This window comes from Grus americana, chromosome Z (assembly GCF_028858705.1).
Source record: "Grus americana isolate bGruAme1 chromosome Z, bGruAme1.mat, whole genome shotgun sequence".
NCBI classification, from domain to species: Eukaryota; Metazoa; Chordata; class Aves; order Gruiformes; family Gruidae; genus Grus; species Grus americana.
Window position 1 is genome coordinate 64,743,303 of NC_072891.1, and position 19,392 is coordinate 64,762,694.

A 19,392-nucleotide genomic window follows, 5' to 3' on the forward strand; every position below is an offset into this window, starting at 1 on the left:
GCAGGCAGCCATTGCAAAAATTAATATCAATGCTGTAGTAGTACTAGCTGCATTTATTCTCCAATATTTATATACACAAAATCTGAGATCTCTGAAATATAGGCATGAGACACCTGATTTCCAGAGGTGCTGGACTCCTAAGACTTCCCACCAAATTGACAAGAGTTTTAAGTTGGTGTGACCTCTAAAAGTCAAGACTATCTCAAGTTAGGTGTTGAACAATAGAAAATGATTACACACCTCTCCGAATTTACCTACAGATGGTTTTGCAGAACAAAATAGCTGAAGTGACCCTACATAGCAAGCTGCCGAATGACCAAAATCAATTGACCAAAAAAGAGAAAAATTTCCCGCCACATAGCTTTCAGCAATAGCACTCTAAGATTAACCTGCTCCAAAACCACCAAGCAAAACAACCAGTAACTTAAGATTTCAAACAGTAAGTTTGAACTTAGTAATATTCCTTTTGAGCAAGGTAGCCAGGGTCTGCAACACAGACCTGTCTCAGCATCAGGAGTCTAGTTCAGCAGAATACCATCCCTTCCCCTTTCCTAAATACTGCATCCAACCCTTATCCAGTTGTGCCAAACACACCTTCTAGAGTTCCCTGTTTCTCCCTGAGGCTCTCTGGTCACAGGCATTTCCCTGACACACTGTCACTAAAGGGACAGACAGGTTCTTTTAGGGATCCTTGGCAGAATGATGATGGCACTAAGTTGTGGTTACAATTAAAGCTTTATTTTCTTGATGGGATATTATGATTAGTAGAAAGGGCACAAATACGTGACCCACTCAGTCGCAGGGAATGGCTGCTTGCCTTACAAAATGGCCTCAGTTATGCCAACAGCATTACCAGGGGTTGGGAGCAGGGGGTATCGGTCACACACTCTTATAAAGACGGTGCAATCTGGCAGGCTATTTAGCTGATTTAAGCTAATTTGTTACCCACTTTTTTTAGCTGTACGTGGTAGTTAGGCCCCAGACTACAGTTCAGTAGTGGGACAACAATGTTCTGCCCTTGCGTCAGCCAATAAATAGAAATGAGGCACAAGAAACAAGTGGCTTCATCATTCCCTTTTTTTTTTTTTTGGTATACATGCCAGCATCTCAGGCCACATTTATAAACACAGCACATTTTAAGAGTTAACAATGACCTAGTTATTCAGACAAGGATAGAGTGATGACAGAAAAATGGGAATATAGCAGAAACAGCTGGGAAGTAGTGCCAGTCTGGCACACTTGGACCTGATCTCTCAAAATCCCTGAATTCTTTGTGTTCAATGCACTGTTACTTCTGCCAAATGAAGAAAATACTTTGTATTCCAAGAGAGCAGTAAATGTCGGGCATTAGGAACATGTTACAAATATTACAGAAAACAGTTTGGCTTTAAAGCAATTAATAAAGTACAATCATTTCCCAAGCTTTTTTCAGTTTTGTAGTGTGTTGGGTTTGCGTGGCAAGGTTTTGGTAGCGGGGGGGCTACAGGGGTGGCTTCTGTGAGAAGCTGCTAGAAGCTCCCCCTGTGTCTCATAGAGCCAATGCCAGCCGGCTCCAAGACGGACCCGCTGCTGGCCAAGGCCAAGCCAATCAGCGCCTCTGTGATAACATATTTAAGAAGGAAAAAAAACAGTTAGAGAGAGCTTTTGCAGCCGGAGAGAGGAGTGAGAAGATGTAAGAAACTCTGCAGACACCAAGGTCAGCGCAGAAGGAGGGGGAGGAGGAGCTCCAGGCGCTGGAGCAAAGATCCCCCTGCAGCCCGTGGTGAAGACCATGGTGAAGCAGGCTGTCCCCCTGCAGCCCATGGAGGAAGGATGAGGGGGTGTAGAGATTCCACCTGCAGCCTGTGGAGGACCCCACACCGGAGCAGGTGGAGGCACCTGAAGGAGGCTGTGGCCCGTGGGAAGCCCACGCTGGAGCAAGTTCCTGTCCGGACCGGTGGACCCGTGCAGAGGGGAGCCCACACCAGGGCAGGTTTGCTGGCAGGACTTGTGACCTCGTGGGGGACACCACGCTGGCGCAGTTTGCTCCTGAAGGACTATCTCCCGTCCCTCCCCGTGGGGGACTCCATGCTGGAGCAGGGGAACGATGAGAGGAGTCCTCCCCCTGAGGATGAAGAAGTGGCAGAAACAACGTGTGATGAACTGACCGTAACCCCCATTCCCCGTCCCCCTGTGCTGCTGAGGGGGGAGGAGGTTGAAGCTGGGAGTGAAGTTGAGCCCAGGAAGATGGGAGGGGTGGGGGGAGGTGTTTTAAGATTTGATTTTATTTCTCATTCCTCTACTCTGTTTTGCTTAGTAATAAATTAGATGAATTCCCTCTCTAAGTTCAGTCTGTTTTGCTCGTGATGATAATTAGTGAGTGATCTCTCCCTGTCCTTATCTCGACCCACAAGCTTTTCGTTATACTTTTTCTCCCCTGTCTAGTGAAGGAGGGGAGCAATAGAGCGGCTCTGGTGGGCACCTGGCCTCCAGCCAGGGTCAACCCACCACATGTGGAAACATCACTTTCTGTGGAAATTTTGCATACCTCTTTGTAGGCACTTTTTTTTTTTGGTCAAAAAGAAACGAGAATGCACCACTATCAATTATGACAGATAAGCATGATTTAAAAACTGCTGGCAGGCTGATCTGCCCTGCATCTCCAACTGTTTTTCGCAGACGATCCTTACCGCTTTTGGAGCCCAACACATCTCTGCACACGAGCTCTCCTATGGACAGTGGCTTATCCTACCAGGACGCAGCCAGCCCATCCCCCTGCTGCAGGCAGGGAGCTGGGCAGGGGGTGAGCCCTGGGCATCGGGCACCTCCCTGGGGACGGCCAGGGCCAGGCTGGGACGTGGGCCTGTGGGCCACCAGGCACTTTTCATATCTTTGCATACTTTGCATGTGTACACAACACTAACAAGATGTGGATGATATGCCCACATCTATAGACTTTAGTCTGTGCCTAGCCTATATAATCTGCATCTGACCTATATAAGAGCTAAGTAAAAATTGTTTCCCATGTAAACATTTTTTAATTAGGGAAGTGAAATTAATACAAATATTTTATTTTCTATCACATAACTTAAAAAATGCACGCTTCTGATGTTACTGTAACGTAGATCAGAGGGGTTAGCTATTTAAATTGCCGCAACTGCTTAGGTATTCAGCCTGAAGATTTTGACATACACAAGGATTGAAAGCAATGCCTGGTGGTATCCAAGGACAGATTATGCTTTATTTCAGTAGGCTTCAGATAAAGACCATCTTTGTCTTAGTATACAGTTTTGTATACAAAAAAATGTAAATTTTAAAGTAACAGACATATAATGTGAGTTTAAATAAATATTATTTTAAACATCTTCATATACAGCAAAGTGCACTTGCTACCAACAAAGCCATGGTTTGGCTAGGAAAGTGCTAGTTAAATTTTCATCAAAATCCTGATGCCTAGAGTCATTGTATTACCCTTCTCACTTTGTTTAGTTTCACCTCACATCACAGACCTAGGATGTCAAGCTCCAGCTACAAATGCAAGTCTTGAGCAGCCTTTGCTGTGGAGTTCTTATCAAGCAGAGCCGGTGAAAATAGTGTGATGTGCAAAACTGAGATATTTTATCTAAGAATAAATTAGAAAACTGCATAACCTTCAACATCAGTATTTATGGAGTTTCCAAGGTCCAAAGGATATTAAAGGAGAAAATTACGAAGAACAAAAAGATACTGATGTGTAACATTGCTCACCTGTTGCTACTGCTATGGTATATTTCTGCCTTAAATTATTGATTGGATTGGATATTACCAGATGATATTGCCCTGACTCTGAGGCCTCCAACCACCCATGTCCTGAAACCCTTCATAAGGACATGTTTTGGCAGTGAATGACGGCAGAGAAAAAAATTAGTGTAACTTGAAAAAGACTGGAAATGAATAAAAGAATTGGTTCCATGAATTCCTAACAGAGGTGTTGATTAGTTGGATTTTCCAGAGTCAATAAGATATAAACTTTGATTAAAAATTATCCTGGACTTGTTGCATTTTTTGAAGTCTTTCCATGTGAAAGTGAGACTGTGAGCTCATGCTGCAGCCTTTCTTTCAGTTGAATAGGAGTAGGATTTCTGTCTTCTACTCTGCTGCCTATTTGCATTAAACTTTTTGGAATTTGGCACCTGAGACTTTTACCCCCTCCTTCATTTTTGGTTTAAACTGTTCAAAAGGTTCAAACAATTTTCAAGGAAAGACTGAGAGCAGACAGATAAAAGCACACATGTAAACATTTATCTACACACACACTAGTACACCATTGATTAAACTGATCAATACACTTTTTTCCCTTATGTCTTAAAAATAAATAAAAATGGAAGGGAATAAGAGCAGTAGAAGAGACAGATGCCCATTTTCACCACAGGTAATTTATTAAACAAATATCTCCCCTTACAAGTTCACATTAGCCATACTTCCATAAATATGTGTAAGTACATAACTCATTTAATAGGATCATTAATAACATAACAGCCAGTACCTATCTGGTTACGAATTAACTATGATGCCTAAAATAAAAACATATCACAATGTCTTTTTTGTAATTAAAGAACTGAAAAGAATATAAATCTTGTGCTCTTTCATTAACCTGATCGAGCTCATTGGTGATTCCTGCATCATATTTCAAGAGATAACAAGTCTTACAACACAAAAATCTTTAAAAAAATCACAAAGAGACTGTTTTGCAGTCAAATCTGACACAATACACTCACACAGTTAGTACATGATGGATAATTTTGTTTCATAAACTTACAGTTTTCTCTCAGTAGTGCAATCTGTTGTGGAATTTCATAGTATGCACAAGAGCCCCAAGATGTGGGCTTAAGGCACAATTCTGTCTTCGCTCCTTTTTTTTTTTTTTTTCCCCTACACGCTCAGTGCAGACTGCAGTCAACTAATTAGCAGGGCATGGCACTGGTTGCAGTCTGCAGTATGTGGGTGACAAGTCCTTACCAAGAAGATTTTCCTCCTGCTTTGCTGTAGCATGAACCTACTCTGTGTTCAGTAGATTTTGTCACCTAAATGCTGACTTCTCTAATTTGTATCAGCAGTTTGAAAAGAATGATTTAGTGGCTGTTTGAGGGGTTTTTTTAGGTATATTTATAGTGAAAATCTATAGCAAGCAGGTAGTTTAAATCGTGTTCAGTGTGCCAGCACTCCACTCATCTTTACAATGTGTTAAATTCAAACACTGTTAGTTTACTGAGTCAGGCTTCCTTCACTAATATTTTATGAGTTCGTGTCTTAAACTCCTGGAGACAGATTAACCTCTAGTGTAATGCTATCAACAGTTACATTAGTTGTGAATTCAGGCTGCAGCTTTATTTTCCATCAGGAGTGTATAAACATGATTCTTTCTTTCTCCATGTATATCCTCACTGTGTGCTTTGAGTTATGCCTCTATTTCAGTGACACCACTTTAATGTTTTTTCACACTTAATAACATTGCAGAGTCAACACAGCAGTGAAAGCACCAAGCTATGCATTAAGAAATTTATTATGCAGGATGCACTTGGGCTTCATTGTGCTGTTAACTGTATAGATGAAACCTAACATAACAGCTAGTTATTATCTCTGTGAGCTGTTGTATACATGAGATTATAAACCGAGATTAGAATAGGGCCTGACGAATCATTTTGCAGAATCATATGGGGTTTTTCCGTAGGAAGGCAAGATGATGCTGTTAAGACACAAGAAGTTGTAACAGATCTAGATTCATAATTAAAGATTTCTGATGTGACTCTTTCAAACAAGTTATGACCTCTCATTTATTTCTGTTGATACTAAGGAAGGTAAGAGGAATTCTTATGTTAAGCTAATGAGTTTAATTTTTCATAGTAAATGTGACGTGCTCTAACATGACAGTACTGAGTATCACAGAAACAGGTATAAGGAAATAGCATTAAGCGCTTTGGTTGAAGATGTATAGGAAGGTACCTGGATTAAAAAACTAAGAAAATTTTAAAAGCAATTTTACAATACAGCAAACCTTCAGCTCCAGAGCCACTTCTAAGTGCAGAATTATGATGAAGTGAGCTTTGTATATAGCTTTGGTAGAGGTCTCCTAAGAGATATTTTTCAGGCAGCTACATCAGTCAGTGTTTATTTGCTATTTATTTAGTTCTCCACTTGAGTTCATGCTTCAGGAATAGTTTGCTCTTCTTCAAAGTATTCTTCTGACTGAATGATGTTTCCGAAGTAGCAACCTTCAATAGTTAATCCTGTGTCATGTCCCAGAAGGTTTTTTTGTTGTGGGTTTGTTTTGGGTTTTTTTTTCCATATCCTCAGCATGGAGCCAAAGGACAGCAGAAAAAGATGATTTCAGCCAAAGGGTTATTTACTGATCTAAAGAATACTCAAGACATCAACAAATCTCCCATAACGCTAAATGGCTAAACAACTTCTCCTTGGAGTGCCATCTGGAAAAATTACTTGCACTTTACAAAATCAAGGGCAAGTAATACTTTACAGTGAAGACCCTGAGGACTGTGATGATCTCACCCACCTACACTTAATGTCACTCATTTAAATTACATAATTGATGACCAGGTATCAGTGCTACTTTTTTAGTCACTGCCAATTGTACACTATTTCAATGATTTACACTTTAATAGCATAATGAAAGACAACCCAAATTTCTTTCCATTTATAATTTTGTATTCAGCTGACATCAATTTCAGGCACGCACCACTCCACCACTAATTGTACTTAAGGCATCAGCAGAGAGCACTTTTGCCATCTTTCCCAGTTTAGGAAGGCAGGTTTCATTATTCAGCTTTCATGTTCACTGAAGTAACAGTGCTGACAACTGCTGGCAACGCGTCACACCTCCCGCATCGTTTACTTTTCCTAATTACCCCAAAGGAGTACGTGACTAAAAACAACCCTACAACTCCCTGGACCGGAAAGTCGGCGCCTCTCCCACAGGGCCTTGCGCCTCGAAAGGCCAAGAAAGAACCATCCCGCAGCCACCTATGAGCTTCGAGCGCCCCGGTAGCGCAGGCCACCGCTGAGAGGAGGTGGCTAAACGCCGCCGCGGGGCGGGGCGGGGCGTTCTCCTACTGCCGAGCGGCCAGCAGGGGACGGAGGCGGGCGCGCGCGCTGCCGCGGCCGCGCCCTACCCACAGGCCACGGCTTTCGCCACGCCCCCAACGCCCTGGGGCGGAGCCTCCGCCGGGAGGGAGCCGAGGCGGGGGCGGAGCAGTTCCTCCTGCTCGCCCCGCCCCGCCCCCTGACGTCGCGGCGCTGCGCCGCGCCAGCCCCAGTGTTGTGGGGGTACCGCTGTGCCCGCAGCGTCTGCTTTATCCCGGGGTGCCCGCGCCACTGGGACTCGCCGCGTCGCCGTCACTTCGCGGTCTCCGCGACACCCTCGGGCTGTCGCTCCCGGTCGCGGAGCCATGTCGCGGCCCAGTAGCGTCTCCCCGCGGCAGCCCGGCGGTGGCTCGGGGGGCTCCGGTACCCCCGCCGCGGCTGCCTCCGCCGGCCCCACGGCGGGCCGCGGCCGCGGCAAGGGGCTGAAGGATATCCGCGTCGACGAGGAGGTGGAGATCGCGGTGAACCTCGCCCTGGAGCGGTTCCGGTACGGAGAGGAGAAAGGTGAGTAAGCAGCAGCCCGGCTGCGGGGAAGAAAGGTTGGGGGGGTGCCCCGCCTGGCAGGTGCGCCCAGGCGGGCCCGTCGGCAGCGAGGCGGGCGCAGGGCTGCGGACATCCGGGGCGGCTGTGAGCACCTGGCCTGGGGAGGAGAGGCCCGGAGTCGGGGTGAGAGACATCTAGGCCCAGGGGCTCTTCATCGGTTCACCAGTAGAAGCCTCTCTAAAACTTCTTTCTGACCCAGCAAGGTGGCTTGCTTGCGACCCCTGCATTGCTTATGGGTATGAAGATACCTCACTGCCGTTAGTCCACGGGAGAATGTGGTAGGTTTGGGGATTTAAAAACTCGTTAACATTGAGATAATATGTCAATAATACTGCATGTTGTGTTGTTATGTTTGCTTTTTTATTGTCTTTCTAGAAATGGAATTTCCTTCTTCTTTCACTAGTACTGAAAGAGCATTTGTTCATCGGCTATGTCAGTCTCTTGGACTGATATCTAAAAGCAAAGGGTAAGTTGGAGTCTGATTTTTATTTATTATTTTCTTTCTTGGTGAAATGTATGGAATTTTGTGACTAGTATTAAAATGAGCTGTGTTTCTAGCATATCCTGCACTGTTGCAGGGAATAGTACTACAGAAAAAAAGTTTTAAAAGTAAGTTAAAAATAAGTATCTTTGTGCTTTGCTTTATGTCTGCTTAAAAAAATGTTGTGTTGTGCTTAGTTTGGGATAGCTTGCCCTTATGCTATCTCTCCAGCTCCCTCTTATGCCCCCAATTAGGAGGAGGGTTACCAGCAGGTCAAGGGAGGTGATCCTTCCCCTTTACACAGCACTAGTGAGGCCATACTAGGAGTGCTGTGTCCACTGATGCGATCACCAGTAGGAGAGAGACATGGACATACTGGAGAGTGCAGTGAAGGGCCACTGAGGTGATGGACTGGAGCATCTTTCCGAGGAGGAGAAGCTGAGAGAGCTGGGACTGTTCAGTCTGGACAATAGAAGGCTTGAGGGGGACCTTATTAATGTATACAAATCCCTGCAGGGAGGGTGCAAAGAGGACGTAGCCAGGGTCTTTTCAGTGGTGCCCGGAGACAGGACCAGAGGCAATGGGCACACACTGAAACACAGGAGGTTCCCTTTCAACATCAGGAAATATTTTTTCCCTGTGAGGGTGATGGAGCACTGGCACAGGTTGCCCAGAGAGATGGTGGAGTCTCCATCCTTGGAGATATTCAAAAGCTTATTCAAAAGATTATTAACCTCTAAATCTCTTAAATTAGTCTAGAAATCAGTTTTGTGTAATACCTCTCAGTATTGATTGATGGAGTTATTGATGGAGCTGACACTGTCTTTTGGGAAGCAAATGCGGTGATAGACCTTTAACAAAAAGGTAGCAGAACAGTGTTACATTATGGAGGCCTAATTGTAAGGTTGTACTGGGCATAGGCATCCAAGGTGTGCAGTGTCTGTGCTGTGTTACCCTGTGTGATTAGAGGGTGATTTTGATGGTAGGTATTGTGGATGCTTCTGTTATTTTGGTGTGTGTTACGCTACATAGGACATTATCTGGAATTTTCTAGTTCTGATGTTATAATTGAAAGTAATACCACAACACTCTCAAAAAAATTGTGGTCAAAGATCGTTACATAGAGGTAAATAGGTTACTTATAGCTAAAATACTTTTTTTTTTTCTCCCAGAAAAGGAGCAAATCGATACCTAACTGTACGGAAGAAGGATGGGTCAGAACTAACACATGCAGTAATGACTTGTTGCTTGGCTCCCAGTACAAAACATACTGTTCGGAGTTTAATTCAGAGATTTCCTGTCACAAGTAAAGAACGAACGGAACTTCTGCCAAAGACTGAGCGAGGAAATACGTATGCTGTTGAATCTGGTATGTTCAGTGTGTCTTCTGACATGGCCTTGTGAATCAACACTGCTTAAAAAAACCCAACAACCCACAACCCAAACACAAAACAAAACCTTTCTTTTCTGTCTCGTCCCCCATCCCAACTGACACTCTCCCCCACAAACGAACCATTAATTTTCTTGCCTTTTAATTGTTAATAATAGGGTCTTTTAAAACTGGTGTTATGAGGAACTTAGGCAGTCATGTCACCCACTTTCCCATGTCTCCCTTGTGCCAAATTACTTTGGAATCTTTGAGCCAGTTCCAACCAAATTTATTTGGAAGTATGTTTCTGAAACATGAGTTCCTACAAGTTCTGTGAAGTGAGATTGAAGAGAGAAGTGTTACCATGATGGCTTTTTATGAACAGCTTTATGACAAAATGAGGCTGCCTGTTCTGCTTATAAAAATTCTTGTCCTTGATAAAATAAGAAATTTATTTTTTGTTTTGTCGTCTTCTAAAATAGATTTGGTCCCTAGGAGACTGCTATCTAAAGTTCTTGATTTCTAGAATATGAAAGAGTTCACTGGAATACAAACTTCTGATATATTGTGGTTTGTTTTGTTTTGTTTTGTTTTTTAAACAATGCTTCTAACAGGATTATTGCTTTAACAGTTACGAGTGTAAGAGTTATGTTGTCTTTCTGTGCACGAAGCTGGGTGTAGTGCCCAGAAAACACTTGTATCAGTATGCCTTGTTTCATTGGATATTTTTGATTTATGGTTGGTCATGCTTGAAGTGCTTTCTTTGCTAGTTTTCTTTTTCAATTGTTTTGATTGTTTAATAGAATTGTTTAATGAACAGAGGGAAACTATAATAAAAGTCCTGAAAAGCAGTTCCTTAGGAATGTAAGGCATAAACTAATGAATAGTGTAAAATTTATCTTCTCCAGAATGGTTTTTGGCTCTTTTAATCTGTTAGCCTGTGTCTGTCTTGGTAAGACAGTGCTTGTAACAAATATATTTATCTTTTAATTTACATTGAATTTACTGGAAGCTTTTCATTCTTCTGGAAAATAGTTATTAAGGAATTATAGAATGGCATTTAAAATACTGAATTTGAAGAGGTCTCCTCTGAAGACGTGCAGGTTCTTTGGCTACTTATGCATTGCTTTCTAATACTTCACATTCTGCTGTGCAGGTCCAGGGGTCTAGATACAGCATGGTTCAATTTGTATGATTTAAGACAAATCTTACAGAGTAGAGCATTAGGTTATGTAAGACTGACTGAAAGGTGGTCATAAAAGACCAGGGAGGGTGTGAAAAAAGGCGCACGAATCACAGTAAAGTTATCTTTTTCTCAGAAGATGTGCTTGTCAGTTTGGAATAACTTAAAGGCTTTAACTGTACAGTGAATATTTCTCAGCAAACCATCAACGTGTAAACATGATACAAAAGCCAAGAAAATATGCCAGACTGCTTTTCTTGGGCTTAGTTACTATTTCTCTTTTTGCTCTTCATGACCTTTTTTAACTTTGAGCAATGCACTGGGATAGTCTGGTTTTGTTCAAAATATCTGTGAAAGTAATAACTCCTTTGAACAATATTAATTTCAAGCACCGTAACAAGATGTGGTAATATGAATATGGCTTTTAAATGTGTGATGGGTTTGCTACTTTATCTGTAGGGAGGGATATAAGGTCAGGAATGTTATTTTTTTTTTATAATACGATTTTTAAGCAGCGTTTTAATGACCTTCTTTTGTATCTGTCCAAGTAAATTGTTAACTTCTCTTCACAGAAAGCAGAGAAGTGAACAAGACAAGCGGACGACTTAACAACGGTATCCCCCAGGTTCCAGTGAAAAGAGGGGAATCAGAGTTTGATTCCTTCAGGCAATCACTACCAGTTTTTGAAAAACAGGAAGAAATTGTCAAAATAATAAAGGAGAATAAAGTTGTTTTGATTGTAGGAGAGACTGGATCAGGAAAAACTACTCAAGTATGTTTCTTTCATGAAACAAAAAAGATAACAGTACTTATAAAAAATTATTGTCAATTTTGTAATATTTATGTAATAAGGGATTTCTTTATGGTAGTTTTAAGGCTTTTTTTCCCTATATATTCCAAAGTCTTGTGTTCTAATTCACTTTCTTGCTTTTGAAATATTAAGCCAGCAGATACTTACTAAAAGCATAAATGGTTCTACACAATTTTCTAATAGATACTAGTTTTTGATTAAACTAATGTAAAATATTGAAGACAAAGCAGCTATCTAGAGTAGAATATTAATGTATTGAAAGGAAAGATTACCTGCAGGTATTTTTTATAGATTTCTCTGAAGCAGGAGAGAGAAGCTTCAACTTTTTTTTTTTTTGAAACAGATTAAACTTAAAATGAGATATTTATTTTTACTGCCTTTCTGCACTGTCAAATATGTTTGCAATGATAATCCTATTACAAATTCTTTTGCAACCTGTGTAATATTGGGATGAAGTTAAATTGTTTCACTGTGGTAAAAAAGCTATGACTTTATCAAACTAAAAATTAAATTTAAACTACTTCTTTACAGATTCCTCAGTTCCTTCTTGACGACTGTTACAAAAATGGAATTCCCTGTCGTATATTTTGCACTCAACCAAGACGTTTGGCAGCTGTTGCTGTGGCTGAAAGAGTGGCAGCAGAAAGAAGAGAAAAGATTGGCCAGACAATTGGTTATCAGATCCGATTAGAAAGCAGGTACTAATGGTATTTCTTAGTCAATTGGTCTTGTGTTGGTATCTTTAGTCTTGTTTACATTTAAACTACAGTATATTTGGGATACAGTTCAGTATGTAAGGTATAGGTAGGGTATGTTATTTCAGATAATGGAATATCTAAGAGTGAAAAAGACAGTTTTCCTTTTATATTTTGCAGTTCTGTGTAGTAAGTTGTCTTTCATAAGTGACTTGCAGGTGTTTTCTCTTGATTTCTGTTTGGGGGTTTGTGTGTGTAATTCCTTACCTTATTTTAAGATCAAGTCTATACTTTTCTGTCTTTTTTTTTTTTCCTTTTTTTTCCCTTTTCTTTTTTCTCCCAACTTTTAACATGTATAGATCCAAGAGTTCTGCAAGCTTAGAAGATAGGTAGAAGGACCAGCATGCTGTAACAAATGCTATATAGTGAGAATTAGTAGGGGACATAAAAGGAAAAAAAGCAAAATTTGAAAGTGAATGATGAAGTTGGGCATTATTTACCAATCTAGTTTGGATTAACTTTAGTCTATTTCAGCTTTTATGTTTAAAGCATGAAGTGATACAAAAAGTAGAGATTTCTAGGTCACCTGAGGAATTTGTTCCTAAAGCAGAGCAGGAATAGATTAAAGTCTGAAGACTGTGTGCGGCTTCTGTGTAGATAGTGGGGTTTCCAGGAATGGGTAGCAGTTGAGATATGAGTGAAAAGAAGATGGCAAAAGGTATAGCTGGTTATGTTGCTTATATGGATGAAAATATCATATAGTTAATGAAAATGAATGCATTTGAACAACAAAACCAAATTAAAGAAGAATTTATTTACGTATACCAAAGCTCACAAGGCTACTAAGGGATTAAAAGAGCTAGTAAAGATAAATTGCGAATAAGGTGGATGATTAATGTGTGAAAGTACTATGCTGGCTGCAGAAGACCAAAGTATAGGTCAGATCAAAATGGAAGAATTATTGTCAGCAGCGTGGAAAATCCTGCTTAGGAAGAATCAATAGATTCTCTCAAGAGAAAGAGCAAAAGGGAGTGATGGCAATGTTTCCAACTCTGGGAAGAAAAAACATGGGATGGAGGTGTTTACAGTAACACAGGAGTCTAATTTTTTAAGTTTTATTAACTATTGGACAGCAATGATGATTTCTAGAAGGCTGCTGAAGAAGAAAGAAGAGTAGAGATGGGTAAAGTAAAGCATTTCCATCTTGAATGTGTTCCTTGAATTTAATATATAAGAGGATTTTTGAAATGAGGAATGAAGTCCAAACTTGGAAAGAAATACACATATGATAACTAGTGAGCTCATGTCCTCCAGAAAAGAGCTGTAGAGTATGATACAAAGGAGCTTTTCAATACTTAAAGTGGCAGTCCTGGAGAAAGTGGCAATCACTGTTTTTACTTGCACAGCAAACTCTGCCACAGGTACTAGAATGGTAACTTTTAAAGATTTTTGAAATTCTCAAAGACAAAAATTAAAGCATTTGAAAAGGATCAGCTGATTTCTTTGTGATTCAGTGGAGTATAGGCAAATACAAAGACTATATACAACCATCTGCTGGAGAACTGGAACCTGTTTTTCCAAAGTAGTCCTCACTAAATTGTCCAGTAAATCAAACAACATGGAGAGGTTCTCAAGGTTCTGTTACACTTGCTTATTTATTTTTATAAATTTGAATCTCACTTTGTTAATTAATCCATTTTCTGGAGTTTTGGAGCATAAGCACTAAGATTTCTTAGGAACTCTCTGGGAATAGGTGTAGTTTAAAAACAAATATTATGCATGAATTTTTTGGTGAGAGAACTATAATCTAATTCCACTTCGGGTGAGCAGCTGTTCAATCCTTTAATTTTCAGTAAGTAGTGGAAAGCTAGCATGCATTTAAATGGTTCAAAAGACCAAAGTATCTTTATGAACTGTTCCACAGGGTTTCTCCAAAGACGCTGTTAACATTTTGTACTAATGGCATACTACTTCGCACGCTAATGGCAGGAGACAGCACTCTATCAACAGTGACACATGTTATTGTGGTAAGAGTCCTGTATTTCACGTGAGGTGAAGCAATATGTATTACTTGTTAATTGGAAGATGAGATCCTCGTGTTCTTTATTAATTTGCTGAACATTTAGGGTGGTTTTGTTTGGTTAGAATCTGAATTAACATTAAAGATTTAATGAGTTTTATTGTAGCATGTACTTTTTTTTTTGTGTGGAAGTGTCTTATTTTAGGTTCATGCCAATAATTAATTTTGGAATCATGATGCAGTTGTGGAGGAGAGAGCTCTTAATTTTTCTTAATTTCCTCTGTCAGAAAACAGAAAAGCCTTAAGAAGGCTTATGTAGATATGATTCAATGTAAGTGTGTCAGGATTTGTTGTATCCTGTACTTGTTTTAGCAATACCAGGTTCGCAGTCCGTTTGTTTGCCCAAATGTTTTAAAGATAATGAGTAGTCTAATTTTTAGCACATTATTTAAGTGTATTAATTTATGATTACGTGAATATTCCTATTGTGGAGTTTGGTAAGTCAGTGGAACTGGAGTGTTTATCACAAGATTAATTCCTCCACTGCTGAAGACAGAAAAATTCATTATAATTTTAGGTGCCTGCCTGTTTATCAAAATGGAAAGAAATGTGAGAATGATTTATACATTCTTGGCTTCAGCCTGAAAATGTTGTATTTGGGTCCCGTAATACAAAACAAACTAGAAGAACACACCAAAAAAGATGATTAGTTGGTCATGTGCCTTAACTTATGATAAGCTTTGTGCATGACTTAATGGATCTAAGTAATCTAATTTTTTTCTGATTATGTGGTATCATACATTTCTTTAAATGTTCATCAATTGCGAAGTGAGAATTCATTAAAATTTGCGGTTTATGTCATTATCTTGAAAATGAGATTCAAAGACAAGAATTAGAAAAGTTTCAGTAGTTCACTTTAACCGCTGAAATCAAGATATATGTGGCTTGTGCATTACAGAGCAGTCTGCACCAATATCTTTCTAAAACTTTTTGAAATTTTTTTTTGACTTTTGGATAGGGTTTTTTTTTTTTAAAATCCTTACTTAAACTAGACTTACACATTTTAATGCATCTGTAATGTACCAGCAAATTATGTATTTTAGTTTTAAAAGAAGTTCATATTTGTGGAAAGTTATAATCTCAGATCTCTGATGTTTATCTGTCGTTTGTGGTTTTCTTTTTTTCCTCCTTTTGTTATAGGATGAAGTACATGAGAGGGATAGATTCAGTGACTTCTTGTTAATAAAACTGAGAGATGTGTTGCAAAAACAGGTTAATTTAAAACTAGTTATTTCTAGTGCTGCTCTAGATGCAAATCTCTTCATTAGGTATTTTGGAAGTTGCCCAGTGATACACAGTAAGTATTTGTATAAACTCTTAAATCTGAGTATACCTGCCCTAGGACTTGCAGATCTTATTAAACTGTATCAAACCATTCTGAGTAAGGGAACATGGTGAATACACCGAGTTACAGCAATGCTTGTTCTTTGCAAAGTGGTTTTATCACAAGGAGTTCTGTAAGTGCAAGAACGTCCTGGCCCCTGCGATGTTAATTCAAGAAACAGCAAAAGGTTCTTAAAGTACTGATCTCCATGATGATAATAGACCGTAGGATCTACAAGAGTGTGATATTTATTAATTAATTCCAGTAGATCTAGTTCTTCAGGCCACATGGAGATTGCTACTGGTTACTGAATAAAACACAGATAACCTGCACCTGGTCACTTCAGGAATACAGTCCTAGGCAAATTAGGTTTTCATGTTTTAATCACATGATTCTTTATTTTAAATGAAATTATTAGCTGTTAATTTAGGTAAATATTGAGAAAAGACATGGCAATTTATATTAATTTATGTTCAGACTCAGTAATCTGCAGTTAGATTATGTTCAAAGGCAAAGAAAAAATACCATTATTGCTGTTTTCATTTCATTTGACTGATCTTTAGTAGAGGTAAAGCATAGATGTGTGGGAGATGTTGGTTTTTTGGGTTTGTTTTTTTTACTTTTCCCCTCTTCACCTACCTGGCTTGCGAGTTTTCTGCATGGGTGACCTCCTCTGGCACCTTGCAGTCCTCTTCCTTTTTCAACAATGATGTGTAAGTATAACATGTTTTGAAAAGAAACTTTTAGGAGAAATGCTTTTGTTTCAAAACAATCAAGTAGATTATTTGCATGTCCACCTTTTTTTAAGAAGCTCAACAGTCCCAGGACATGGGTAGAATCACTTTCTTTAGAATCTTCTCTGCAAATCATCGGTTTATTTTAGTGAATGTTCCTGAAAAAGAAATCTATTTTTTTTACAGATAGAAGTGTTTATTTCTAGTTCCCAGTTCTGAATTTCTGCCTAGTAAAATAAGGCTTGCAACTGGTTGGAGGCAGGAATCTGAAAATTGCACATGATTTCAGTGTTGTCCAAATTTTTTTTGGAGAGGGGAAACCTCAGTTATAATTGTTGTCTGGCTTTCAGTTTACTTGTCTTGTAGCTTCCTATTCATTTAGATCAATATGTTTAATCAGGAAATTCTGAGGACAATCTCTCCAGTTTACCTCGGTGGTTATACTGTTAACACATACTAGTCTTCACAGGCTAATCACAATTAAAAAGACACTACTCCTTTTTCAGTTTTTAAGGATTTAATAATTAAAAGAAGAGGGTTTAGTTACTTTGTTGATGTCCTGAAAAAGATTTCATCCTCCTTCAACAATGTAGCTGACAAAATCCTGGCCACAGAAACCAACATTTTGTAGCTGTGGGTTCCTGTAGTGCACAGTGATTAGTATGGAAAGTCTTCTTCCATGGCAGCTTCTAGAAGTACGTGAATTACAGCTTGTTATTTCTGAAGAGAAAAGTCCGAGGTGATTTAAACTCGGCTACGGCAAATGTCTGCTAAGAGACCAGAAATTAAAATCTAGATATTTTAATTCTTCCTGTGAAAAAGAATCCTTTAATGTCCATAAATAACATCTACAAAACAGTAATATTGAAAAAGAAATCAGGATAAATTGTTAGGAAATAAAGACCATTGGAATGTCTCATCAGGAAATATTCAGTAAACTAAATTTGGCTGAAGTGATTGAGAAAATTTGGAAAAGTTCATCTCCTTATATACTTCTCATGAAAAAAAGTAGTTTAATACAAAGGTGGCAATCTGCTTGTGGGATCTTGCACTAAAGCTGAATTAAAGCTAAATTGCTGTTATATTTTGTAATCCAGGCAGCAGTCTTATACTGTGAATTATTTTTTGTAACCCTAAAAAAAATGGCTATTTTCTTTTTCTCATTTTGATTAAATTGCAATTAGTACCTCTCAATTTTATGAGCATCTCTTGCTATAACACTTAATGGAATCAAAGAGGTTAATAAGAAACAAAGTACCCAGCTGGCATGTCCCTTTTGAAATGTTGTTTTGTGACCCTGTAATCTTAAGAAAATAAACTCCAGTGAAGATACTCTTACAAGACTTTTCAAGGAAAGTAATAATTCCTTAAATCAGGTCATAATAATGTTTAATTCACTTTTTGTGTCTACAAAAAAGCTTTTTTAAAATTAAGATTATAAATGAAGCTAGGGACTATCTAATTTTTTTAATTATTTATACTTTCAGTACAAGGAAGACCTTTTGAAGTTAAAGAGATGTTTTTAGAGGACATTTTACGAAGCACTGGGTATACAAACAAAGAGATGGTAAAGTACAAAAAAGAGAAGCAGCGAGGTTGGTAGCCTTCTTAATTGTTAAGGTTAGCAATGAGTCTCATTGACTGAACAACTAAATAGGATGATTCTCTGTTAAAATTCCAAAGTTTCATTAAATTAAACATGATTAGATGACAGCAAGTATCTTTAAGCTCTTAGTGTTTACATTATTGAAGTAGATGATGTAAGTTTAAAAAAATATATTTTCACTTTCTTTTAATGGTTGCAATCTTTTTGCTTTCAGTGGATAAATGCTATATTTTTCCTAATTATTATGGAGTAGAATTACATGTAATGGGGGCTTTACCCACATGAAAACTATAGAAGCAGAAGATACTATGTGCTGACTTTTTGGTGCAAATTAAAATGCAGCTGTTAAAGAGGACAGGATATATAGCCCAGAAGTATTAACACACTTGAACTTAATATAGTTGTTTTTCAGTTGATTAAGTAGATACATTATTTGTGAAGTTTTCCTGATAACTGAAGGTAATTATCCTAGTGTGTATTTAAAAAAAAAAAAAACAAACCTGAAAGCTGTAACATACAATCCTAACTGTACGTTTGATCACTGTGGGTAGAAAAGTTCATTTAAGGCACTGGTGTCTTATACTGTTTCTTCTACTTGTACACAAAAATTACTTGTTATGCACAGGAGCTATATCACTTCTCTTTGGTCTTTCACTTCTGGAGAAATACCTGGACTACGAATTGTGTAGAAAATACTTAGGAAGCTCATTTGAATGCACTCAGTTGGAATACTGGAGACTTAGGGGGTTAAGCATCAAAATGGTATTTTTCATCTTGTTTTAATAGCAGATGTTTGCATTGGTGCACTTTGGGTGCCTTTATAGAATTTATATTGGATGGGTAACAGCATTCTAAATTAAACAGGAGATACTGAATAGGTAAAACTTTGTGACTTGATACAGCTATTTTTTGTAATTGAAAACAATGGATAATTAAGCTGACTGTAAAACTGTTTTTTTTAAAATACTTTATGCATTCTAGAAGAAAAACAACAAAGCACGCTTACTGAATGGTGTTCTGCTCAAGAAAATAATAGCAAACTGGAATCTCAGAGACAAAGATCTGCCCCAAGTGCAGCTGAAGAGTATAATCTTTTGGATGATGGCGGTGACACAGTATTTAATCAACTGGTAAGTTTTTTCTTTTGTTGAAAGAGATGTTTAAATCTGTGTTATTTTATTACTACCCATTTAAAAACTGTTTCCCAAACATATTACTCCATAGAGTTTCTAGAAGGATGTTAACATATTTTAAAACATGATTTTTTTTTTTTATTAACATGAACTACTCTAGCTAAAGTGTGCTTTTCAACTATGATGGTTGTACATAACTTTAGATCAAATGGCTAGACTGCCATTGTTTAAAGTACTTGCATATGATACAATAAATGCTGTAACTGATATCTGAATGATGTATTTCTGGTTGTTACTTGAAAGACTAACCCTTCAAA

The 19,392-nt window shown here is 38.7% G+C and overlaps 1 protein-coding gene across 2 annotated transcripts in view; it reads left to right on the top strand.

Annotated features, from left to right (window-relative positions):
- Nucleotides 1–7,274: 7,274 nt before the first annotated feature.
- YTHDC2 (YTH N6-methyladenosine RNA binding protein C2) overlaps nt 7,275–19,392 on the top strand; it is a 32,245-nt gene continuing 20,127 nt past the window's right edge. For both annotated transcript variants that reach the window (XR_008574667.1, XM_054809929.1), the window contains exons 1-9: nt 7,275–7,620; nt 8,035–8,125; nt 9,313–9,509; nt 11,265–11,464; nt 12,035–12,201; nt 14,123–14,225; nt 15,419–15,575; nt 17,824–17,931; nt 18,924–19,072. Coding sequence is in view for 1 of the 2 variants with exons in the window: in XM_054809929.1 (XP_054665904.1) it covers nt 7,422–7,620; nt 8,035–8,125; nt 9,313–9,509; nt 11,265–11,464; nt 12,035–12,201; nt 14,123–14,225; nt 15,419–15,575; nt 17,824–17,931; nt 18,924–19,072 (1,371 nt within the window). In the remaining variant the exon portion in view is untranslated. The remainder of the gene's footprint in view (nt 7,621–8,034; nt 8,126–9,312; nt 9,510–11,264; nt 11,465–12,034; nt 12,202–14,122; nt 14,226–15,418; nt 15,576–17,823; nt 17,932–18,923; nt 19,073–19,392) is intronic.